The sequence below is a fragment of the Corythoichthys intestinalis genome, chromosome 5, assembly GCF_030265065.1.
Source record: "Corythoichthys intestinalis isolate RoL2023-P3 chromosome 5, ASM3026506v1, whole genome shotgun sequence".
Taxonomy (NCBI): Eukaryota; Metazoa; Chordata; class Actinopteri; order Syngnathiformes; family Syngnathidae; genus Corythoichthys; species Corythoichthys intestinalis.
Genome location: NC_080399.1, coordinates 8,113,195 through 8,132,009, shown reverse-complemented (window position 1 = coordinate 8,132,009; position 18,815 = coordinate 8,113,195). Strand labels below are relative to the sequence as shown.

At 39.4% G+C, this 18,815-nt stretch overlaps 1 protein-coding gene across 3 annotated transcripts in view; it reads left to right on the top strand.

The window, feature by feature from the left end:
• LOC130915831 (protein MTSS 2-like) overlaps window positions 1-7,320 on the top strand; it is a 106,422-nt gene extending 99,102 nt beyond the window's left edge. For all 3 annotated transcript variants that reach the window (XM_057835952.1, XM_057835951.1, XM_057835950.1), the window contains one exon: window positions 1,657-7,320. In XM_057835952.1, coding sequence (XP_057691935.1) covers window positions 1,657-2,396 — 740 coding nt within the window. In that variant the 3' untranslated portion in view covers window positions 2,397-7,320. The remainder of the gene's footprint in view (window positions 1-1,656) is intronic.
• Window positions 7,321-18,815: the final 11,495 nt, after the last annotated feature.

Here is an 18,815-nt window from a genome sequence, read left to right as displayed (position 1 = left end):
TTCTTGGTTAAAAGCAAAAAAACGTGCAGTTAGCATTTATTTTACGTAAATATGTCGAAGTACGATGCTAGTCTGTTAGTCAATGTGGCTGCCGCCATATGTAAACAGAGCTTTTCCGGTGAAAATTCTTGTGATTAAATGCTTAAATCCCTGAATTCTTTATAGATGTGGATGTAAAACAGTCCAGATTCTTGGTTAAAAGCAAAAAAACGTGCAGTTAGCATTTATTTTACGTAAATATGTCGAAGTACGATGCTAGTCTGTTAGTCAATGTGGCTGCCGCCATATGTAAACAGAGCTTTTCCGGTGAAAATTCTTGTGATTAAATGCTTAAATCCCTGAATTCTTTATAGATGTGGATGTAAAACAGTCCAGATTCTTGGTTAAAAGCAAAAAAACGTGCAGTTAGCATTTATTTTACGTAAATATCTCAAAGTACGATGCTACTCTGTCAGTCAATGTGGCGGCCGCCATATGTAAACAGAGCTTTTCCGGTGAAAATTCTTGTGATTAAATGCTTAAATCCCTGAATTCTTTATAGATGTGGAAAACAGTCTTGATTCATGGTTAAAAGCAAAAAAACGTGCAATTAGCATTTATTTTACGTAAATATCTCAAAATACGATGCTAGTCAGTCAGTCAATGTGGCGGCTGCCATATGTAAACAGAGCTTTTCCGGTGAAAATTCTTGTGATTAAATGCTTAAATCCCTGAATTCTTTATAGATATGGATGTAAAACCGTCTTGATTTTTGGTTAAAAGCAAAAAAACGTGAAGTTAGCCTTTATTTTACGTAAATATGTCGAAGTACGATGCTAGTCTGTTAGTCAATGTGGCTGCCGCCATATGTAAACAGAGCTTTTCCGGTTAAAATTATTTTGAATAAATGCTTGAATCCCTGACTTCTTAATAGATATGGACGTAAAAAAGTCTCGATTCTTGGTTAAAAGCAAAAAAAAAACAAGAAAACCCATGCAGTTAGCATTTATTTTACGTAAATATGTCGAAGTACAATGCTAGTCTGTTAGTCAATGTGGCGGCCGCCATATGTAAACAGAGCTTACCGACTGTGAATAACTGAAGCAGATTGTGGGATGGCCCCCTACTTGAAGGCGTGGCGCAGTGAAGGTCAATTATGACCTGTCAACATCATTATGAAGTCTATGGCTAACATGTCAGCATCAACATAGCAAACTTCGATTATTCCTTTTAAAAATCTCGTCCTTGTTAGCTTTAAATCGTTGATCTGTAGTGGCAACAAGGGTCTTCTCTTGACAACAAGCCTGCATGTACATGAACATCTCACAAATGTAGCCTTGGAACTGCTATGTCCGTGCACAAATGGTAAAGGTACATTCGACAATGCACTCTGAACAATGGCTGCGACACGTGCAAACAGAGTGCTTTTGAATAATGGAAGTCAAGACTATGAAAGCAACATCGCCGTGACGCTCTGACTGCTAAGCAAAATGAATTGATGAAACATTTACCTTTCAACAAGGAGGCATTATGCTAGTTGGCGTGCAAAAATCCATAAATTAACCGCTTCATTATTAAAGCTGCAGAGTTCAAAGCAGCACTTGTAGTCTGAAAAACACAGCAATAATGATGAATTATAGTGTAAAACCATTGGAATTTATGACTTCCTGTCCCCAGGTTCTGATTATGAGTGCTACTCTCTCAACGGGGATGCTGACGCTGAAGCCCAAACCGAGTTTGACAAATCCTCCACCATCCCTCGCCACAGCAACATCGCCCAAAGCTACCGCCGCATGATCCAAACCAAAAGGCCTGCTAGTACAGCCGGTCTGCCGGCAGGTAAGGGCGCTTCAAACGGGGGGACCATTGCCTCCGGCACTGCCACCATTCGGCGCACACCGTCCTCCAAGACCGGGGTGCGACGCACGCCTTCCACGTCCGGCCCCATTCCCATCCGACCTCCCATCGTGCCGGTCAAAACTCCCACCGTGCCCGACTCGCCTTCCCAGCATCGCGCATGTAGCGAGGAGTTTCTCTACCCGGATGATCCGTTTGCTAGCGAATACCTGAGGTCGTCTCCTCAGCAAAGGAGCCCCCCTGACGCCGGGTGGGCTAGCGGGGGCACAGACAGGACTCCTCACCCCCTCCAGGAGACCCAAGGCATGTCCGAAGAGGACCCGACGCTAGCTGCTAACCGCCACAGCCTCGTGGAGAAGATAGGCGAGCTAGCGGCTAGCGCCCACGCTCTCGGCGAGGGCCAGTTCCCCTTCCCTAGCTCACCTTTAGGGGATTCCACACAGTGCCAAGCGTCTTCGGAGACCCAAGAAAGCCCGAACATGCTGGTTACGATACGTCGGGGCGTTAAACTCCGCAAGACGGTCACCGATGACCGTTCAGCTCCGAGAATTCTACGGTAGCCTAGCGAACCATTTTTTGAGTAAAAACGACAGCCCTCATAACGTGATTGAAATTTGACGGTGCATTGAGTGACTTTCGACAAGGTCAACGTCATTTCGTGTTATGTATCTGTTACTTTTACGTAACTTTTATTTTTTCGGGTTTGATTTCTTCGTTTTATCCGTGTGTTGATCTCCGCCCCTTTTTTTCCCACTCCCATTTTGTGGTTGTCATAAATCTTAACAAAACCATGCAACACTCTGCTTCCTCTTGCTTTTATGATTAATATTATCTTATTTTCTTCCTCAACAATGCAGCCGTCATGGCAAAGTGATGATCCGGGAGCTCCGTGAGCTTCTGTGTGTGTGTGTCGTGTTTCCTATCTTTACTCTACAAGCACCATTATTACTGTTATGTTTCATAAGCAGAGCAGCAGCTGGGTGATTCATGTATAATAGGAGCAATATGGCAGTGTTTTTATCGCTGTACTGTACTGTCAATATATTCTGCAATTAAACAAGCTTTTTACTGCTAACTGCGTGATTGTCTTTGACGGAAAATGCAAAATCGATTGAAAACTTCCACAAAAGGAACAAAGATCGATGTCGTGCGCTTATCTCGGATACTTTTGAGTCGTTTCTTTTTCGGAACTTTTTGGCTGCCGTCGACGCCGATAGACGTCCAATCCATTTTGACTGGGAGAATTAGCAGCTAGAGCTGCAACTAATGATTATTTCTATAATCGATTAATTGGCCAATTAAACGATTAATCGGATAAATGTCACTTTTTTCAATTACCTTCACAGTTTCACTTTTTAAAAAAATTTTTTTAGGCATGTTGTAAGTAACAATGAAGACAAAATCCAATTTCAAAGCACACTCTCTTGTATGACAATTTACAGTTTGAATGGAGTTTGTGTTGAGACTCTAAGCCAGGGGTCTTTTTCCTGTGAGGGCCACGAACTTTTCCCTTCTCTTATGAGGGTCCGGGTGAGTTTGTAACAGAAAAAGTGTGACGATTGCAGGAGTGCCTAAATGTAAAATGTTAATGTTTTCAGAAAGGCACAATCAAATAACCGTTTCTGGATTCTTCAAGAAACAAAACTAAATAAAATAAATGTAATAAAAATTAGGGCTGTCAAATGTATCGCGTTAACGGGCGGCAATTAATTTTTGTAATTAATCATGTTAAAATTAGGGCTGTCAAACGATTAAAATTTTTAATCGAGTTAATTACAGCTTAAAAATTAATCGTAATGAATCGCATTTCAAACCATCTATAAAGTATGCCATATTTTTCTGTAAATTATTTTTGGAATGGAAAGACAAGATGGATATATACATTCAACATACGGTACATAAGGACTGTATTTGTTTATTATAACAATAAATCAACAAGATGGCATTAACATTATTAACATTCTGTTAAAGCGATTCATGGATAGAAAGACTTGTAGTTCTTAAAAGAAACATTTTAGTACAATTTATAGACATTTTATATTAAAACCCCTCTTAATGTTTTCGTCTTAATGAAATTTGTAAAATTTTCAATCAAAAAATAAACTAGTAGCCCGCCATTGTTGATGTCAATAATTACTTACACAATGCTCATGGGTGGCTGAAGCCTATAAAATCAGTCGCACCCAAGCGCCAGCAGAGGGCGGCAAAACTCCATAAAACACAATTAACAAGTGGTGTTTCACTGTACCGTCATTTAAATATCTGATCGGGTAATCTGCGTTAATTGCGTCAAATATTTTAACGTGATTAATTTAAAAAAATTAATTAACGCCCGTTAACGCGATCATTTTGACAGCCCTAATTAAAATATTTAACGCATACGCGGAACGATCCACTCACGCATTGCCGCAAAGTCTACAATGGCGTCGTTTTGCTTATAGACCTTACTCACCAACGTCACAGAATGACGTGTCGCTGTATCCGGGCGCCATATTGTCCGTCATTGTTTATCCGTATTCTCAATGGTTTCAATTTGTCATGCAATTTATAGTGCAATTCATGGAAGCCCCGGTGCTTTCAGACGCTGTCAACTCATTGGATGTGTTGCATAAAAGGCGTTATGTGGAAAAGCTTCAGTCTATCCATTCGCCAGATCCATATTTGGATAAATCGATATTTTTCAACCCGCTGTCTTTACCGTCTCTGCCTGACATCTGCTACCCTGAAATCTACAACTATCTTGTCCACAGAAACGCAGCCTATTCTCACGAAACTTTGAAAAACTTTAAGAGCAGCACTCTAAGCAACATTACCCCGTGTGACCCTTTACTTTCAATTTTCTAAAATGGCAACAATCAATAAAAAAAAAAAAAAAAGTTGACTGCGATGGCCGACGCTTCAAGGATAGGTGGATATTGGACTAGTTTTTCAGTAAGATACGCAACAACTGTGTCTGCCTCATTTGCAAAGAGACAGTCGCTGTTTTCAAAGAGTTCGATGTGACGCGATATTACCAAACAAGACACGCTGACATGTACGACAACATTACAAGGAAGATTCGCAGCGAGAAATTATAGCAACTTGAAGCTAGTTTAATTTCACAGCAGCAGTATTTCGCAAGAGCCCGAGTGTCGAAAGAGAACGCCACAAAGGCCAGAGTGTTGAAATTATGAATTAAAAAAAAAAATAATAAAGCAAATGTGACACACAAGAAGGGCTGCTAAAAATTGTTTAAATATATTGTTCTACGTAAATCAGCCAAGGTAGCCCCCCACATTTTACCACACCAAATCTGGCCCCCTTTGCAAAAAGTTTGGACACCCCAGCTTTCACTTGGTACCAGCTAAATATTATTCAAAAAATAATGATGGCGGAAGAAATAAACATCTTGAATTTGATACTGTATGTTGTCGGCGATTAACCTTGCAATGATCTTAATTGTGGTTGTCAGCCCAAAACCCTCTAAATATATATTAAATGCATCTTACCAGGTATAAAATGACTACTACATAGTCTGTGGTGATCGTTTGGTGCCCAGTTTTCTCGTCGAATTGCAGCAGTCCATCACGTTCTCCTCTCCGGGTCTCTCGGAATACGGTAGAACTTCAAGTCTCTCCGTCTATCTTCTCTGTTACTGCAACCAACCGCCACACACGCCTTCACCATTTTGATTATTTATGTTAACAAGCAGAAAAACACGCCATAATAGGTGGAATTTACGTAGCGGTAATGCGTAAACACGACAAGCTGACAGACAATATGGCGCGGAGGCGTGGTTGTGACGTCATGTGAGTGGGGTCTATATACAGAGCCAGGGCCGGTGTTCTGTCAAAATGTGCTCCCTTATAAAATTTTGCTCCCAAAGCTGTTGTGGCGGTGAAAAAGCCCGCTTTTACATTCAGTTGGACTCTCTGTTATCCAAAGGTGCTAAATAAACTAGTTACATCATAAACATACATGTGCAACACGAAAATGGCCTAAATTAATACTTAACGACATGGCGAAGTCGTTAACAGTGAGAGCCCGAGTTGCAGTTGCTGTGTGCGGCTAACATGGTAGGATGTGTCTGAGGACTTTTGTACATGTCTTTACATGATCAAACCTAAGTAAATATTCCTTTCTTTAAAGAAAGTTTGTAGTGTTTACTTTGGAATCGCCGCAATCGCGGCCATTTTTAACATTACGCGCATGCGCAAAACCGCAAGGTAGCAATTTTTGATGGGTTGCAAAATTTGTCAGAACACCTGAGTGGGACTCATTTTCGGCCCCGGAATTTCATGCCTCAGACCGGCCCACTCATTTGAAATAATGTCATTATGCATACACGTGTTAAGTTCATTGTTCTCTAAAGCCGTGTACTGTAATTCAGTGTATATAAAATGTGTATTATATGTAATATAAATGTGTATGCATATGTAAAATATGCAGGTCAATTGCATCTAACATTTATCTATCACTTTCAAATGTGTAGTTTGATTGCAATCTAACTTTTGATAAATAAATGAGCCACTATTATCATTTGGGCATAAAATGTGACCATATTAGAATTGAAGCTTGCTTGTTCACACTAGCCACGTTTACATGCTGACTTTTATTCATACCGATTCAAATCATTCCGAATGAAAATTTCACATCAGCTGTTTACATGTCACTTCATCTATTCCGATCCAGCGTTTACATGTGACTGCCTTTATTCCGAAAGGACGTTTGACAACTGCCGTCTGACATGCGCAGATTAATCAAAACAAAGCGTCACGTTGCAAAACATGGAGATCGATCGTCAGATCAGCTGCTGTTTTAACTTTTCGAGTGGAAAAAAAACTTCAGAATGATACGCCGTTCATTTAAAAAGTTGTATGGGTGCGCTGTGCGTGTGCTCGGAAGCCATGTTGCAAGTGACGTTACTTACGTCACCAAGTCAGTACGGAGCATGCGCAGAAAGAACGCAACCAGACACCATTCCGCTTCCCTGTTTACATGATATAATTTTACTTCTAATCGGTTTGGGAAAAGGAATATTCCACCCCTGTGAATCGGAATGAAATTCCATTCGGTTTGGGCCTGTTCATTCCAAATGAGGTGTTTATATGGAACACATTTATTCGGTTTGAACAAATATTCCGATTGTAATTGGAATATTTGGCTCCATGTAAACGTGGCAATTGGCAGCAATCCCATCCTCACTTCCTCCTGTGTCTGCCACTGACATTAAATCACATATTAAAGAAATAGTCAATTTTGAACATAACAACAATGCATTCTGATCAATTGGCATGTCTACTTTCTCGGGAAGGATACGTGATCTTTCTGGACTTGTGGTGTCTCCAGCAGTGGAGAACACCCTCTCAGATGGGGTGGAGAAAGCCTGCACACACAGAAAGTGTTCAGCTAGTCCAGACAGCAGGGGCAGAGTATCTCTTTCGTTGTCCCAAATATTAACAAGTTTATAATTAGGTTGGTGTGATTACATAAGGATGGTTGGATCTCATACAATATAAGAGGAATTTTAGCACAGTCCTCATTAACTTGTATTTGTTAACTTCCTAGACATAGTATGGGGTATTCTATTGAAAGGCCTTTTGATACGGAGTAGAAAAAAAGTGATTTGGGACCAATGGGACCATCCTATCTTGAATTACGGGCGAAAATACGCCGATTGGCTGTAGTTGTCAGGTGCATTTCGGGAAGTCATTTGGAACATCCACTTCTGTTAGTCGTAGCCAGTGTTGTTAATAACGGCGTTACAATATAACGGCGTTACTAACGGCGTTATTTTTTTCAGTAGTGGGTAATCTAATTAATTACTTTTCTCATCTTGGCAACGCCGTTACCGTTACTGAGGACGGAAAGGCATGCGTTACTATGCGTTACTATATTGGTCGAAAAGTCTGAGGGAGACGGACTCACCGAGACGAAAGAGCAGAGCAGGAGCGGGGAGGAGGCAAGAAAGTTGTGACGCCGAGCAAACGCGATGCTAGCTAGCTCCAATAATTCATGTTGTAGCCGATAGCCGACAAACTACGCCCGCATGTTATGGTAGATATGGTAGACATGGTAGATATCAAATGTACTGTACATTGATATAACTAGATGCAAAATGACAGCCGCCATCTTAAAGCAGTAGGCTTTTTAGGACGGCTCTGTTGTAGAGAACCTTCCTCGAGAACCTACGTAACTTTTTATCTAAAATACTTCTAAATCGGCAAAATCTTGATTTGAATCTATCTTTAAATGATGAAACAGTTTTAAAACTTTCATATGTCGAAAGTAGAGAGAAGGGAACTAATGCAAGAATGGGAGCAATTTTAACAACTTTTAACAGTTGATTCAGGGTAAAGAGTAAATTAGGGTAAAGAATTGGGCTCGGGCCAATTGTACCAAAAACCTCCACAAAAAACTTCACATAGTATTTATTTATCTATTTTTTTTTTTGAGGGAAAAAAAAAAAAGTAATTATCACCAATTACTTTGCCAAGTAACTAATTACTCTTACATTCAGGTAATTGAGTTAGTAACGCAATTACTTTTTGGGAGAAGTAATTTGTAACTATAATTAATGACTTTTTTTCAGTAAGATTAACAACACTGGTCGTAGCAACACAAAAATACCACCATCGGATGCGGAAGTATATGGCGGAAAACACTTAGGTGACTTGAAGTTCCGCTCTCAGACCCCCAATTTAGCCAAATTTCAAACTTGTCCGATTTGCACGTGTGATACATCATTGGAAAGCTTAAAATCTCAATTTTCTGAGGGAAGAAAATTTTTTAAACAGCAAAACCCTATCTGGAGGTGAGAGCACCCGAGAGCAGAATTATAGACGCCGTGATTTTTATAAGTACGAGATATTATCTCGTACTTCTTCGATCCAAAAACTCCATGTAGCATGCATCACTGTGTGTCAAGACATAGCTGTGAATGGCCACAGCTTTTATGGGTTAAACATGGTAATATCACAAGGGTCACGATGCAGAAATCACAGACATCAAGAGTGGTCAAGATTTTCTTTTACATATATTTACTAGGGCTGTCAAATGATTAAAATTTTTAATCGAGTTAATTACAGCTTAAAAATTAATTAATCGTAATTAATCGCAATTCAAACCATCTATAAAATATGCCATATTTTTCTGTAAATTATCGTTGGAATGGAAAGATAAGACACAAGATGGATATATACATTCAACATACGGTACATAAGTACTGTATTTGTTTATTATAACAATAAATCAACAAGATGGCATTAACATTATTAACATTCTGTTGAAGCGATCCATGGATAGAAAGACTTGTAGTTCTTAAAAGATAAATGTTAGTACAAGTTCTAGAAATTTTATATTAAAACCCCTTTTAATGTTTTCGTTTGAATAAAATTTGTAAAATTTTCAATCAAAAAATAAACCAGTAGCTCGCCATTGTTGATGTCAATAATTACACCATGCTCACTCATGATATTAACCCATAAAATCAGTTGGACCCAAGCGCCAGAAGAGGGTGACAAAACTCCCCTAAACACAAGTAACAAGTTGGCATTGCACTGTGCTGTCATTTTAATCTGTTGGAGCGGGGCATGTGCATTAATTGCGTCAAATATTTTAACAGGATTAATTAAAAAAAATTAATTACCGCCTGTTAACGCGATCATTTTGACAGCCCTAATATTTACCCTTTTAAACGTTTTTTTTTCCCCCAATTTTTCTTTGTTTGGATCGATTATTTATCATCTAACATATAGGAAAAAAATGCGACAAACAAAAAACAAAACAAAACAGTTAAGCAATAGTTATGAGGTAAAAATCCGTGACTTTTTTTAAAGATGCCATTTTTTTCATTGTGACATCATTTGTTTAAAAGTTTTACATATGCATGCGAATAATTTTTTAAAGTCGTTTTATTTTTTAAACGAAACATTAGACATTAATTAATGATTCTAAGCTAAAAATGACAGACATTTTGAATAATAAATATAATTAATTGCCTTCATTTTATGGCTGGTTTGAAACAAAAGCGGTTGCGTGACGTCTGAAAATGGTTTTTTTTAGGGTAAAACGGGCAAATTAAAAAAACGTTTGGGGGCTTCATGTGCCATGAATCTGCTATGCCAGCATAAGACATGTTGTTCTTTCAAACAAACCAGTTGTTTTGGCTTAAAATATAGCAGTTTCTTTTAAAGAGCAGTGCAAGAGCAGAAACTGCTTTTTCAGTCTTGTCTGTGTTTTCCACCATATACTTTTGTGTGAAATCAGTAGTCAGATTGGCCCTACGACCCACCAAATTCAAATTATTCTGGAAAAAAAAAAAAAAAAAAAACACTGATTGGTAGACTACCGACCGAAATGACTACAAAAATTACTAATAAAATCGCTTAGGATTATTTTAGATGCATATATGTTGTATTTCCCTTATAGAGTATTTGACGAGGAATACGATAGACCCATTAATAGACTTTTTGGGGGAAAAAAATCACCATCTCTTTAAGTAGTCTCTTAATTAATGACTTGGCCTGTGAAAAATCACTGCACAATCACTCGGTGTCGATTCTCCAGATTGTATTTGCTGAGAGGTCACTCTTTGAATAATCGCGTAATCTTACGGAAACGAGCGTGTGTAAAATGAAAATCACATGATGTAATTCGTACTGTTATGAATCTATAAGAGAATAGTTAGATAATCTGCCAAACAATTCCATGGCATTAAAATGCACTGAACTGGATCCCTACAGGAACTGGTTTTCAACTCCCATCCCTAATCATGACGTAATGTTTTTAGTAAAACAGTGTATTAGGTATGCATATAATACATTTTTATGGATTATTGATTACCACATTGGCCCGAATATAAAACGGTGTTTTTTGCATTGAAATAAGTCTGAAAAACAGGGGGGGTCGTCTTATATACTAGATCTAGACATTATACCCATTCACGACGCTAGATGGCGCCAGATATCATTGAAGCGATGTTCTGTCATGACATATCTCAGCGGTCTAGACATTATACCCATTCACGACGCTAGATGGCGCCAGATATCATTGAAGCGATGTTCTGTCATGACAGATCTCAGCTACTCACAAGTTTAACCAGTTTGCATTATTTTATTGCAATGTTTTTCCTTATTCAGATTTGTTTCAAGACTACAGTTAGACTTCACTTTGATGGTTAATGCAGTTATTGCAATTTTGTTGTTTTATCACAATAGATTGGTTTATTTACATTTCAAAAGAAGCCAGAAGCCATTCATTTACGAATGTGATTGCACTTTAGTTTACATATTTAAATGTTCATATATTAAGATTTGAATGAGGCAAAATAACAAGCTTTTTCTCTCAAATATATTGTTATAATCATTAGTTTCGGATGTACTGTAATTATTTTCTGTATAAAAATTAATTTGGTGTTCAAAAAGTCTTTTTTCAAACCTGAGTCTTGAAAAAGAGCGGGTCGTCTTATATTCAGGGCTGTCTTATATTCGGGCCAATATGGTATTATTACGTTATACCCATTCAAGTCAAGCTCAACAACTTGACGATAATTTCAAATTAACCCTTTAGAATAAGTATGTCCTTCATAAGTGTGCCAAATTATAAAAGTATTGAAGCATTCTCAAGTTATATTAACATTCGTCAATAAAACCATAAAATTGTTTGCAAACATTACCACACAAAATGTGAAATTGCTGTCGTATAATGTCTACCTCTACAAAAATAATTTGACAGGAAAGATGCCTGCCATATTTCAAAATTACAGCAGAGAGCGCCAGAGATCCTTCCCAAAATGAAGTGATGGCGATATTTATTTTTTTTTTTTTTTAGAAAAGGCCGCGTCAATGCTCCAGGGAAAATACAGTTGGCAGGTGTGAGAGACAGTTGAAGCAAAAACGAACCGTGCAGGAGACGCACACCCTCCTGGACTGACACGCGTGCTGTTGTCAATACAAAACTGCTGGAGTGTGACAGCATCCAGAAACGATCAGATGTGCGCCAAGAAACAACTGCCCAAAGCTGTTGATAAAAACTGGCAAATGGGAATCATTTCAGAAATCCACCCTGAAAAAAACAAAACAAAACCAGACTAACCTACATACAGAAAAAGCAACACTGGTGTGTTGTGAGAAAATTTCACCCAACAAAACCCTGATCGTCATTTTTTAGATTTTTGTTCAACGAAAGGAGACTTTAAATCGGGAGTTAAAAATGATACTGCAACCAGGATCAAAATACTGACGAGAACATCCTTTGGATTGCTGTGTATTACAATATCCTCGTGTCTTTGGATGGGATTGTCTTTTTATAGCCTATAACTCATTCACTGCCATTAACCGTAAACAACATGAAATCCATTTCAACTGGGAAGGCTGGCAGTCAGTGGCGGACTTGGCAATTTTGGGGCCTAAATCGAACATATCCAGGGGCCCTCTTGATGGGTCAGGGGTTAAAAAGGCGAGAAGGTTGTGGAGGAAATCTGTTCTGGTACACTAGGGCTGTCCAAAACAACAATTCGAAATTCGACAGTTCGAAATAAACGATAGCCGACGTGCAAAGTAGCAAGTGAGCTGTAAAAACAGCGAGTTTAGTGGCGTGAAAACCACGGGAGAGCTAAGTGAAGCTAATGAACAGCTAAGTGGAGCTAAGCGATGCTAAACGGCGCTAAATGAAGCTATGCGACTGATACTCAGTCCGTCGTCGTGGAACAGTCCATTGAAGTCCGTGGGGGGGGGGGATAATATAAATGCAGCATTCAAATGGCTTTGTTTTTTGTTATTTGTTTGTTTGGTATGCTGACGTCATTATACATAACGAATAGTTGGGGGTGTTGCTGTCGCCGGTGGCCCAACCCATTGCTCGTTTGGGCAAGGGCAGCTGGTCGTCTACTTCGCCTGAATAGTAGATCCGCCTACGCTGGCAGTGAGTGACCATGTTACACTGCCATTAACCTCTATCGCCGTCAATGGCAGGCAATGAGTTCTATCCATTCAGCCATTATCCAGCTTAATCCAGGGTTAGGTCGCGGGGGCAGCAGCTTTAGCAGGGAAGCCCTGACTTCCCGTTTCCCTCCCACTTCAACCAGCTCCTCCGGCGGGATCCTAAGGCATTCCCAAGCCAACCGAGAGACATAGTTTTTCCAACGTGTCTTGGTTTGTCCCTGGGGACTCCTGCCGGTAGGACATTCCTGGAACACCTCTCCAGGGAAGCGTCCAAGAGGCATCCGAACTAGAAGCCCTAGCCACCTCAGCTGGCTCCTCTCCACACAGAGGAGTCGCAGCTCGAACCTGAGTCCATCCCGGATGACTAAGCTTCTCAACTTACATTATCTCTAAGGGAGAGCCCGGACACCCTGCGGAGGAAACTCACCTCGGCCGTTTGTATCTGGGATCTTGTTCTTTCGTTAGCGACCCACAGCTTATGACCATAGGTGAGAGTAGGAACGTAGATCGACTGGTGAATTGAGAGCTTCGCCTTTTAGCTCAGTTCCTTCTTCGACGGACCGGTACAGAGTCCGCATCACTGCAGACGCTGCACTGATCTGCCTGTCAATTAGGAGTGGGGACCTTTTGGTACCTCACAATACGATATGATTTGCGATACAAAGCTCACGATAACGATCTGACGATATGGGGATACAAGGATTATCGATACATTGGTCAGGAAATCATTCTAGGATATTCTACTAACAACTAAAAAAACAGAAGAGCAAGCTTCTGCTGTGAATTGGAACAAGTTTATCACGAGTCGACGTCCAATCCATTTGAACTAAAAAAAAAAAGTAAAATCTAATATGTAGAAGAAAGAGGAAAAATGTAATGACTACTGTAGCCTAAAGTAGCATCTTAGTAAAACTACTCTTAGTACACTTATTACATTTTTGTTATTCAAATAATGTCAGGTATTACACCTAAGGCTGTCAAATTTATCGCATTAACGGGCAGTAATTATTTTTTTAAATTAATCACGTTAAAATATTTGACGCAATTAACGCATGCACGGAATGACCTGTTCATGCGTTGCCTCATACAGTTTACAACGACGCCGTTTTAGCACATTGAAAGTGTTTAGGCAGAGAAATGCGAGTGGACACAGGCGTTCATTGGACCGCACCTTTTATTGGCTTAAGCTTTGGCAGCCACTACTAACAGTCATGGTTGCCCAACTTCCCATCATGCATTTCGGCGTAGCAAGAGACTTCTTTTTCTTAAGATAAAATTACTATAACTTGTACTCAAATTTATCTTTTAAGAACTACAAGTCTTTCTATCCGTGGATCCCTTTAACAGAAAGAATGTTAATAATGTTAGTGCCATCTTGTGGATTTATTGTTGTAATAAACAAATACAGTACTTATGTACAGTATGTTGAATGTTTATGTCCGTCTTGTGTCTTATCTTTCCATTCCAACAATAATTTACAGAAAAATACGGCATATACAGTGCCTTGCAAAAGTATTCGGCCCCCTTGAATCTTGCAACCTTTCGCCACATTTCAGGCTTCAAACATAAAGATATGAAATGTAATTTTTTTGTCAAGAATCAACAACAAGTGGGACACAATCGTGAAGTGGAACAACATTTATTGGATAATTTAAACTTTTTTAACAAATAAAAAACTGAAAAGTGGGGCGTGCAATATTATTCGGCCCCTTTACTTTCAGTGCAGCAAACTCACTCCAGAAGTTCAGTGAGGATCTCTGAATGATCCAATGTTGTCCTAAATGACCGATGATGATAAATAGAATCCACCTGTGTGTAATCAAGTCTCCGTCTGCTTTGTGATAGTCTCAGGGTTCTGTTTAAAGTGCAGAGAGCATTATGAGAACCAAGGAACACACCAGGCAGGTCCGAGATACTGTTGTGGAGAAGTTTAAAGCCGGATTTGGATACAAAAAGATTTCCCAAGCTTTAAACATCTCAAGGAGCACTGTGCAAGCCGTCATATTGAAATAGAAGGAGCATCAGACCACTGCAAATCTACCAAGACCCGGTCGTCCTTCCAAACTTTCTTCTCAAACAAGGAGAAAACTGATCAGAGATGCAGCCAAGAGGCCCATGATCACTCTGGATGAAATGCCGAGATCTACAGCTGAGGTGGGAGAGTCTGTCCATAGGACAACAATCAGTCGTACACTGCACAAATCTGGCCTTTATGGAAGAGTGGCAAGAAGAAAGCCATTTCTCAAAGATATCCATAAAAAGTCTCGTTTAAAGTTTGCCACAAGCCACCTGGGAGACACACCAAACATGTGGAAGAAGGTGCTCTGGTCAGATGAAACCAAAATTGAACTTTTTGGCCACAATGCAAAACGATATGTTTGGCGTAAAAGCAACACAGCTCATCACCCTGAACACACCATCCCCACTGTCAAACATGGTGGTGGCAGCATCATGGTTTGGGCCTGCTTTTCTTCAGCAGGGACAGGGAAGATGGTTAAAATTGACGGGAAGATGGATGCAGCCAAATACAGGAACATTCTGGAAGAAAACCTGTTGGTATCTGCACAAGACCTGAGACTGGGACGGAGATTTATCTTCCAACAGGACAATGATCCAAAACATAAAGCCAAATCTACAATGGAATGGTTCAAAAATAAACGTATCCAGGTGTTAGAATGGCCAAGTCAAAGTCCGGACCTGAATCCAATCGAGAATCTGTGGAAAGAGCTGAAGACTGCTGTTTACAAACACTCTCCATCCAACCTCACTGAGCTCGAGCTGTTTTGCAAGGAAGAATGGGCAAGAATGTCAGTCTCTCGATGTGCAAAACTGATAGAAACATACCCCAAGCGACTTGCAGCTGTAGTTGGAGCAAAAGGTGGCGCTACAAAGTATTAACGCAAGGGGGCCGAATAATATTGCACGCCCCACTTTTCAGTTTTTTAGTTGTTAAAAAAGTTTAAATTATCCAATATATTTTGTTCCACTTCACAATTGTGTCCCACTTGTTGTTGATTCTTGACAAAAAATTAAAATTTTATATCTTTATGTTTGAAGCCTGAAATGTGGCGAAAAGTTGCAAGGTTCAAGGGGGCCGATACTTTTGCAAGGCACTGTATATTAGATATGGTTTGAATTGCGATTAATTACGATGAATTAATTTTTAAGCTGTGATTAACTTGAATAAAAGTTTGAATCGTATGACAGCCCTAGTTACTACCCATCTCTGCCGATAACGCCGGGCTATACTGCTTATGAACAATAGAAGCTGATTGCTTACATATGGCTCCTTTAAACAAGACCCCCCGTCACGCACAGCTTAACTTACACAATTCAAACAGTCATTTGTGATGCCTCTCTCCGTTTAATGATCTATTTCAGTCCTAGCAACACCAACTCATTCGGCAAACTGAAAAAAACCTAAAGCCAAATGAGGTATCTACAGACAGGAGCACGGCTTGCTTTAACCGCAGCTAATGAGGGTCGGCAATACGTTTGCATGAAGCTGCAGGTCCAACACGCTCAGACAAATCAAATCCAAACAATTTTTGACTTCTGTGTATTTCTAATCCCTCTCCTGAATGTGAATATTCTTCAACTGAAGTGCCCCATTGATGGAAAACAAAGGGCGTCCGTTAAAAGGAAAATTGCACGTTCGATACACAATCATTTGCGCATATTTAAAAGCGCGCGACCATGATGATGTCCGTTTCCATCAACGCAATGCTCTTTGCGTTCATTACCGAAGACTCCTTTTGAACTTTGCCTTTCATTCCACTTTGCTTTTTATTTTATTTACAGTGCGCAAGCAAACAAAATACTGTAGCGCTCATATAAGACGCGTAAATATATGCGGAGTAATGAGGTGGTCTGACTTAGATGTGGTTTTTGTGCAACACTTTGGAGCACAGTTGGCCTGGCTAATAATTTGTGCAAGTCACTTGTGAACCCCTTTCGCACACATTGCTCCATAATTCATAACGCCGCTGTTTTTCGACGCGAGCGCAGTTTAAAAACTACGGTGGGTGGTAGACGCCTTGGGGGATCACAGATCAAATCTAATTAGCCGTAGCTAATACATCGGAGCGATGTCTTTATATTTATCTAGCGCCTTTAACGGCTTTTTGCCCGAGGTTCTGATGAGAAGATGTCCTAAGGGAGTCGTACACGGAAGAAGTCTACAATGAGAGGCTTGAGTACCGTTGCTCAAGTCAGCGTTTTGATGGTGCCAGACATGAGCCCTTGCAGGGGGATACGTTTTTGACTCTTACAAGTATTTGACAGTTGTCCATTTACTTGAAACAAAAAGCGAAAGGAGCTACTTTGGAATGTCATTTGTATGGTTTTGATTTTTATTTTATAAAAATTTGCAACATTTTTGTCAAAAATGAATGTCATTTTTAACTTATTGCCTGGTAGTGACATCAATAGATGTCCTAATAGCATACCACACGTAACACGTCACTTTTGCTCATGAATATTCATGATGTTAGCAACTGTTGCTAGGGGGGTCAAACTTGCGTTTGTCCCTCATGCTAGGTGCATATAAATTATGGGTGTGACCAGGGGTGAAAGTGGGCCAGAACGGTCAGAAACGCAGTTCGGGTATAAGATTCAGGGGCAGAACGCAGTTCGGGTATAAGATTCAGGGCCGGAATGCTGTCCCGGTACACGGTACTTTGATTCCGAAAATATGACGGCAACTGTCAAAACGCTATGTTATAAAAAAAAAAAAATGCTAAGCTGCCACACATGCATTTCATCTCCAAGAAGAAGGCAATCTACCAACATCAGATTTACATACACAAGTGTTAACATCAAGCATAATAAAGTGCTTGTGTAGCGTCATCTGTTTCCACCGATATTTATTTTATTCCACGGACGGCATGGAGGTTTCCCCAGCTGCTGCATTTATCTGAGTCTGACGATGATGAGTCACGTCAATTTGCTCATTTATCCGTTCAATTGGCTGACATACTGACATGTGATCAGCAGAGATGGTTAGCTCTGATGGGTTCAAATGTGCATGTTTTCTGGAACAGCAAAAAAAAAAAAAAAAAAAAAAGGTTGAATTGATGCGACAAAAAAAGGGCAATGCAACATAAAATGGATCGAATCTTTAAGAGCAACGAAAAAGTTGAGGAGGCTTACTTATCATATTTAGTTTTATTTGCTCTGATGGGGAGGTTCAGGACATCTTAGCTGTCAATGTGCACTTTGGACTTACAATGTTTACGCGATATTCAAAATATATTCCATTTCACTCTCTATAATATAAGTAATTTGTGTTTATTTTTCTGAATGTATGTTATATCTTTATTATTTAAAAAAAAAAAAAAAAAAAAAAAAAAAGGAAATGTTATTTTTTTATACTTATTTCATTTCATAATTATAATTATAATTTTTATAAGTTTATAATTTTATTATACATCCTATGTTCTTAAGGAGTTACAACTGAGATTTGGCATTTAGTATGTGAGGAAATGAGGGAAAATAAAATTTAGGAGATGGAAGTTGGAGTTATTGCTAGAGATGTCCCGATCGATCGGCATCGATCGGGTCCGATCACGTCATTTTCAAAGTATCGGAATCGGCAAAAAAATATCGGCCATGCCTTTTTTCAATATATATATATATATATTTTAATTAAATCGTTTTCTAATTGTATTTAACGTTACAGACATAATATGTTACACTCATCCAGAGTCTTTAGTTTAGGCTTAAGGTAGGGTTATCAAATTTATCCCGATAACGGCGGTAATTAATTTTTTAAAAAATGTATCACGTTAAAATATTTAACGCAATTAATGCATGCGCTGCACGACCCACTCACGCATTGTCGTGCTCGATCTGTAATGGCCCGGTTTTACCTATATAGAGAGATAAAAGGCAGCGTAAAATGAGTAGAGTGAATTTTGGCAGCCTTTAGAGCCTTTTATTAATTGGCTAAAGCCTTACAATCCCTCTCCCTACAATTAGAAATATCATGGGAAGCAATGTGGGGAAGCAAGGTAGCAATTGATCTTTTTCTTAACACCTTATGTTATTTCCCAACGC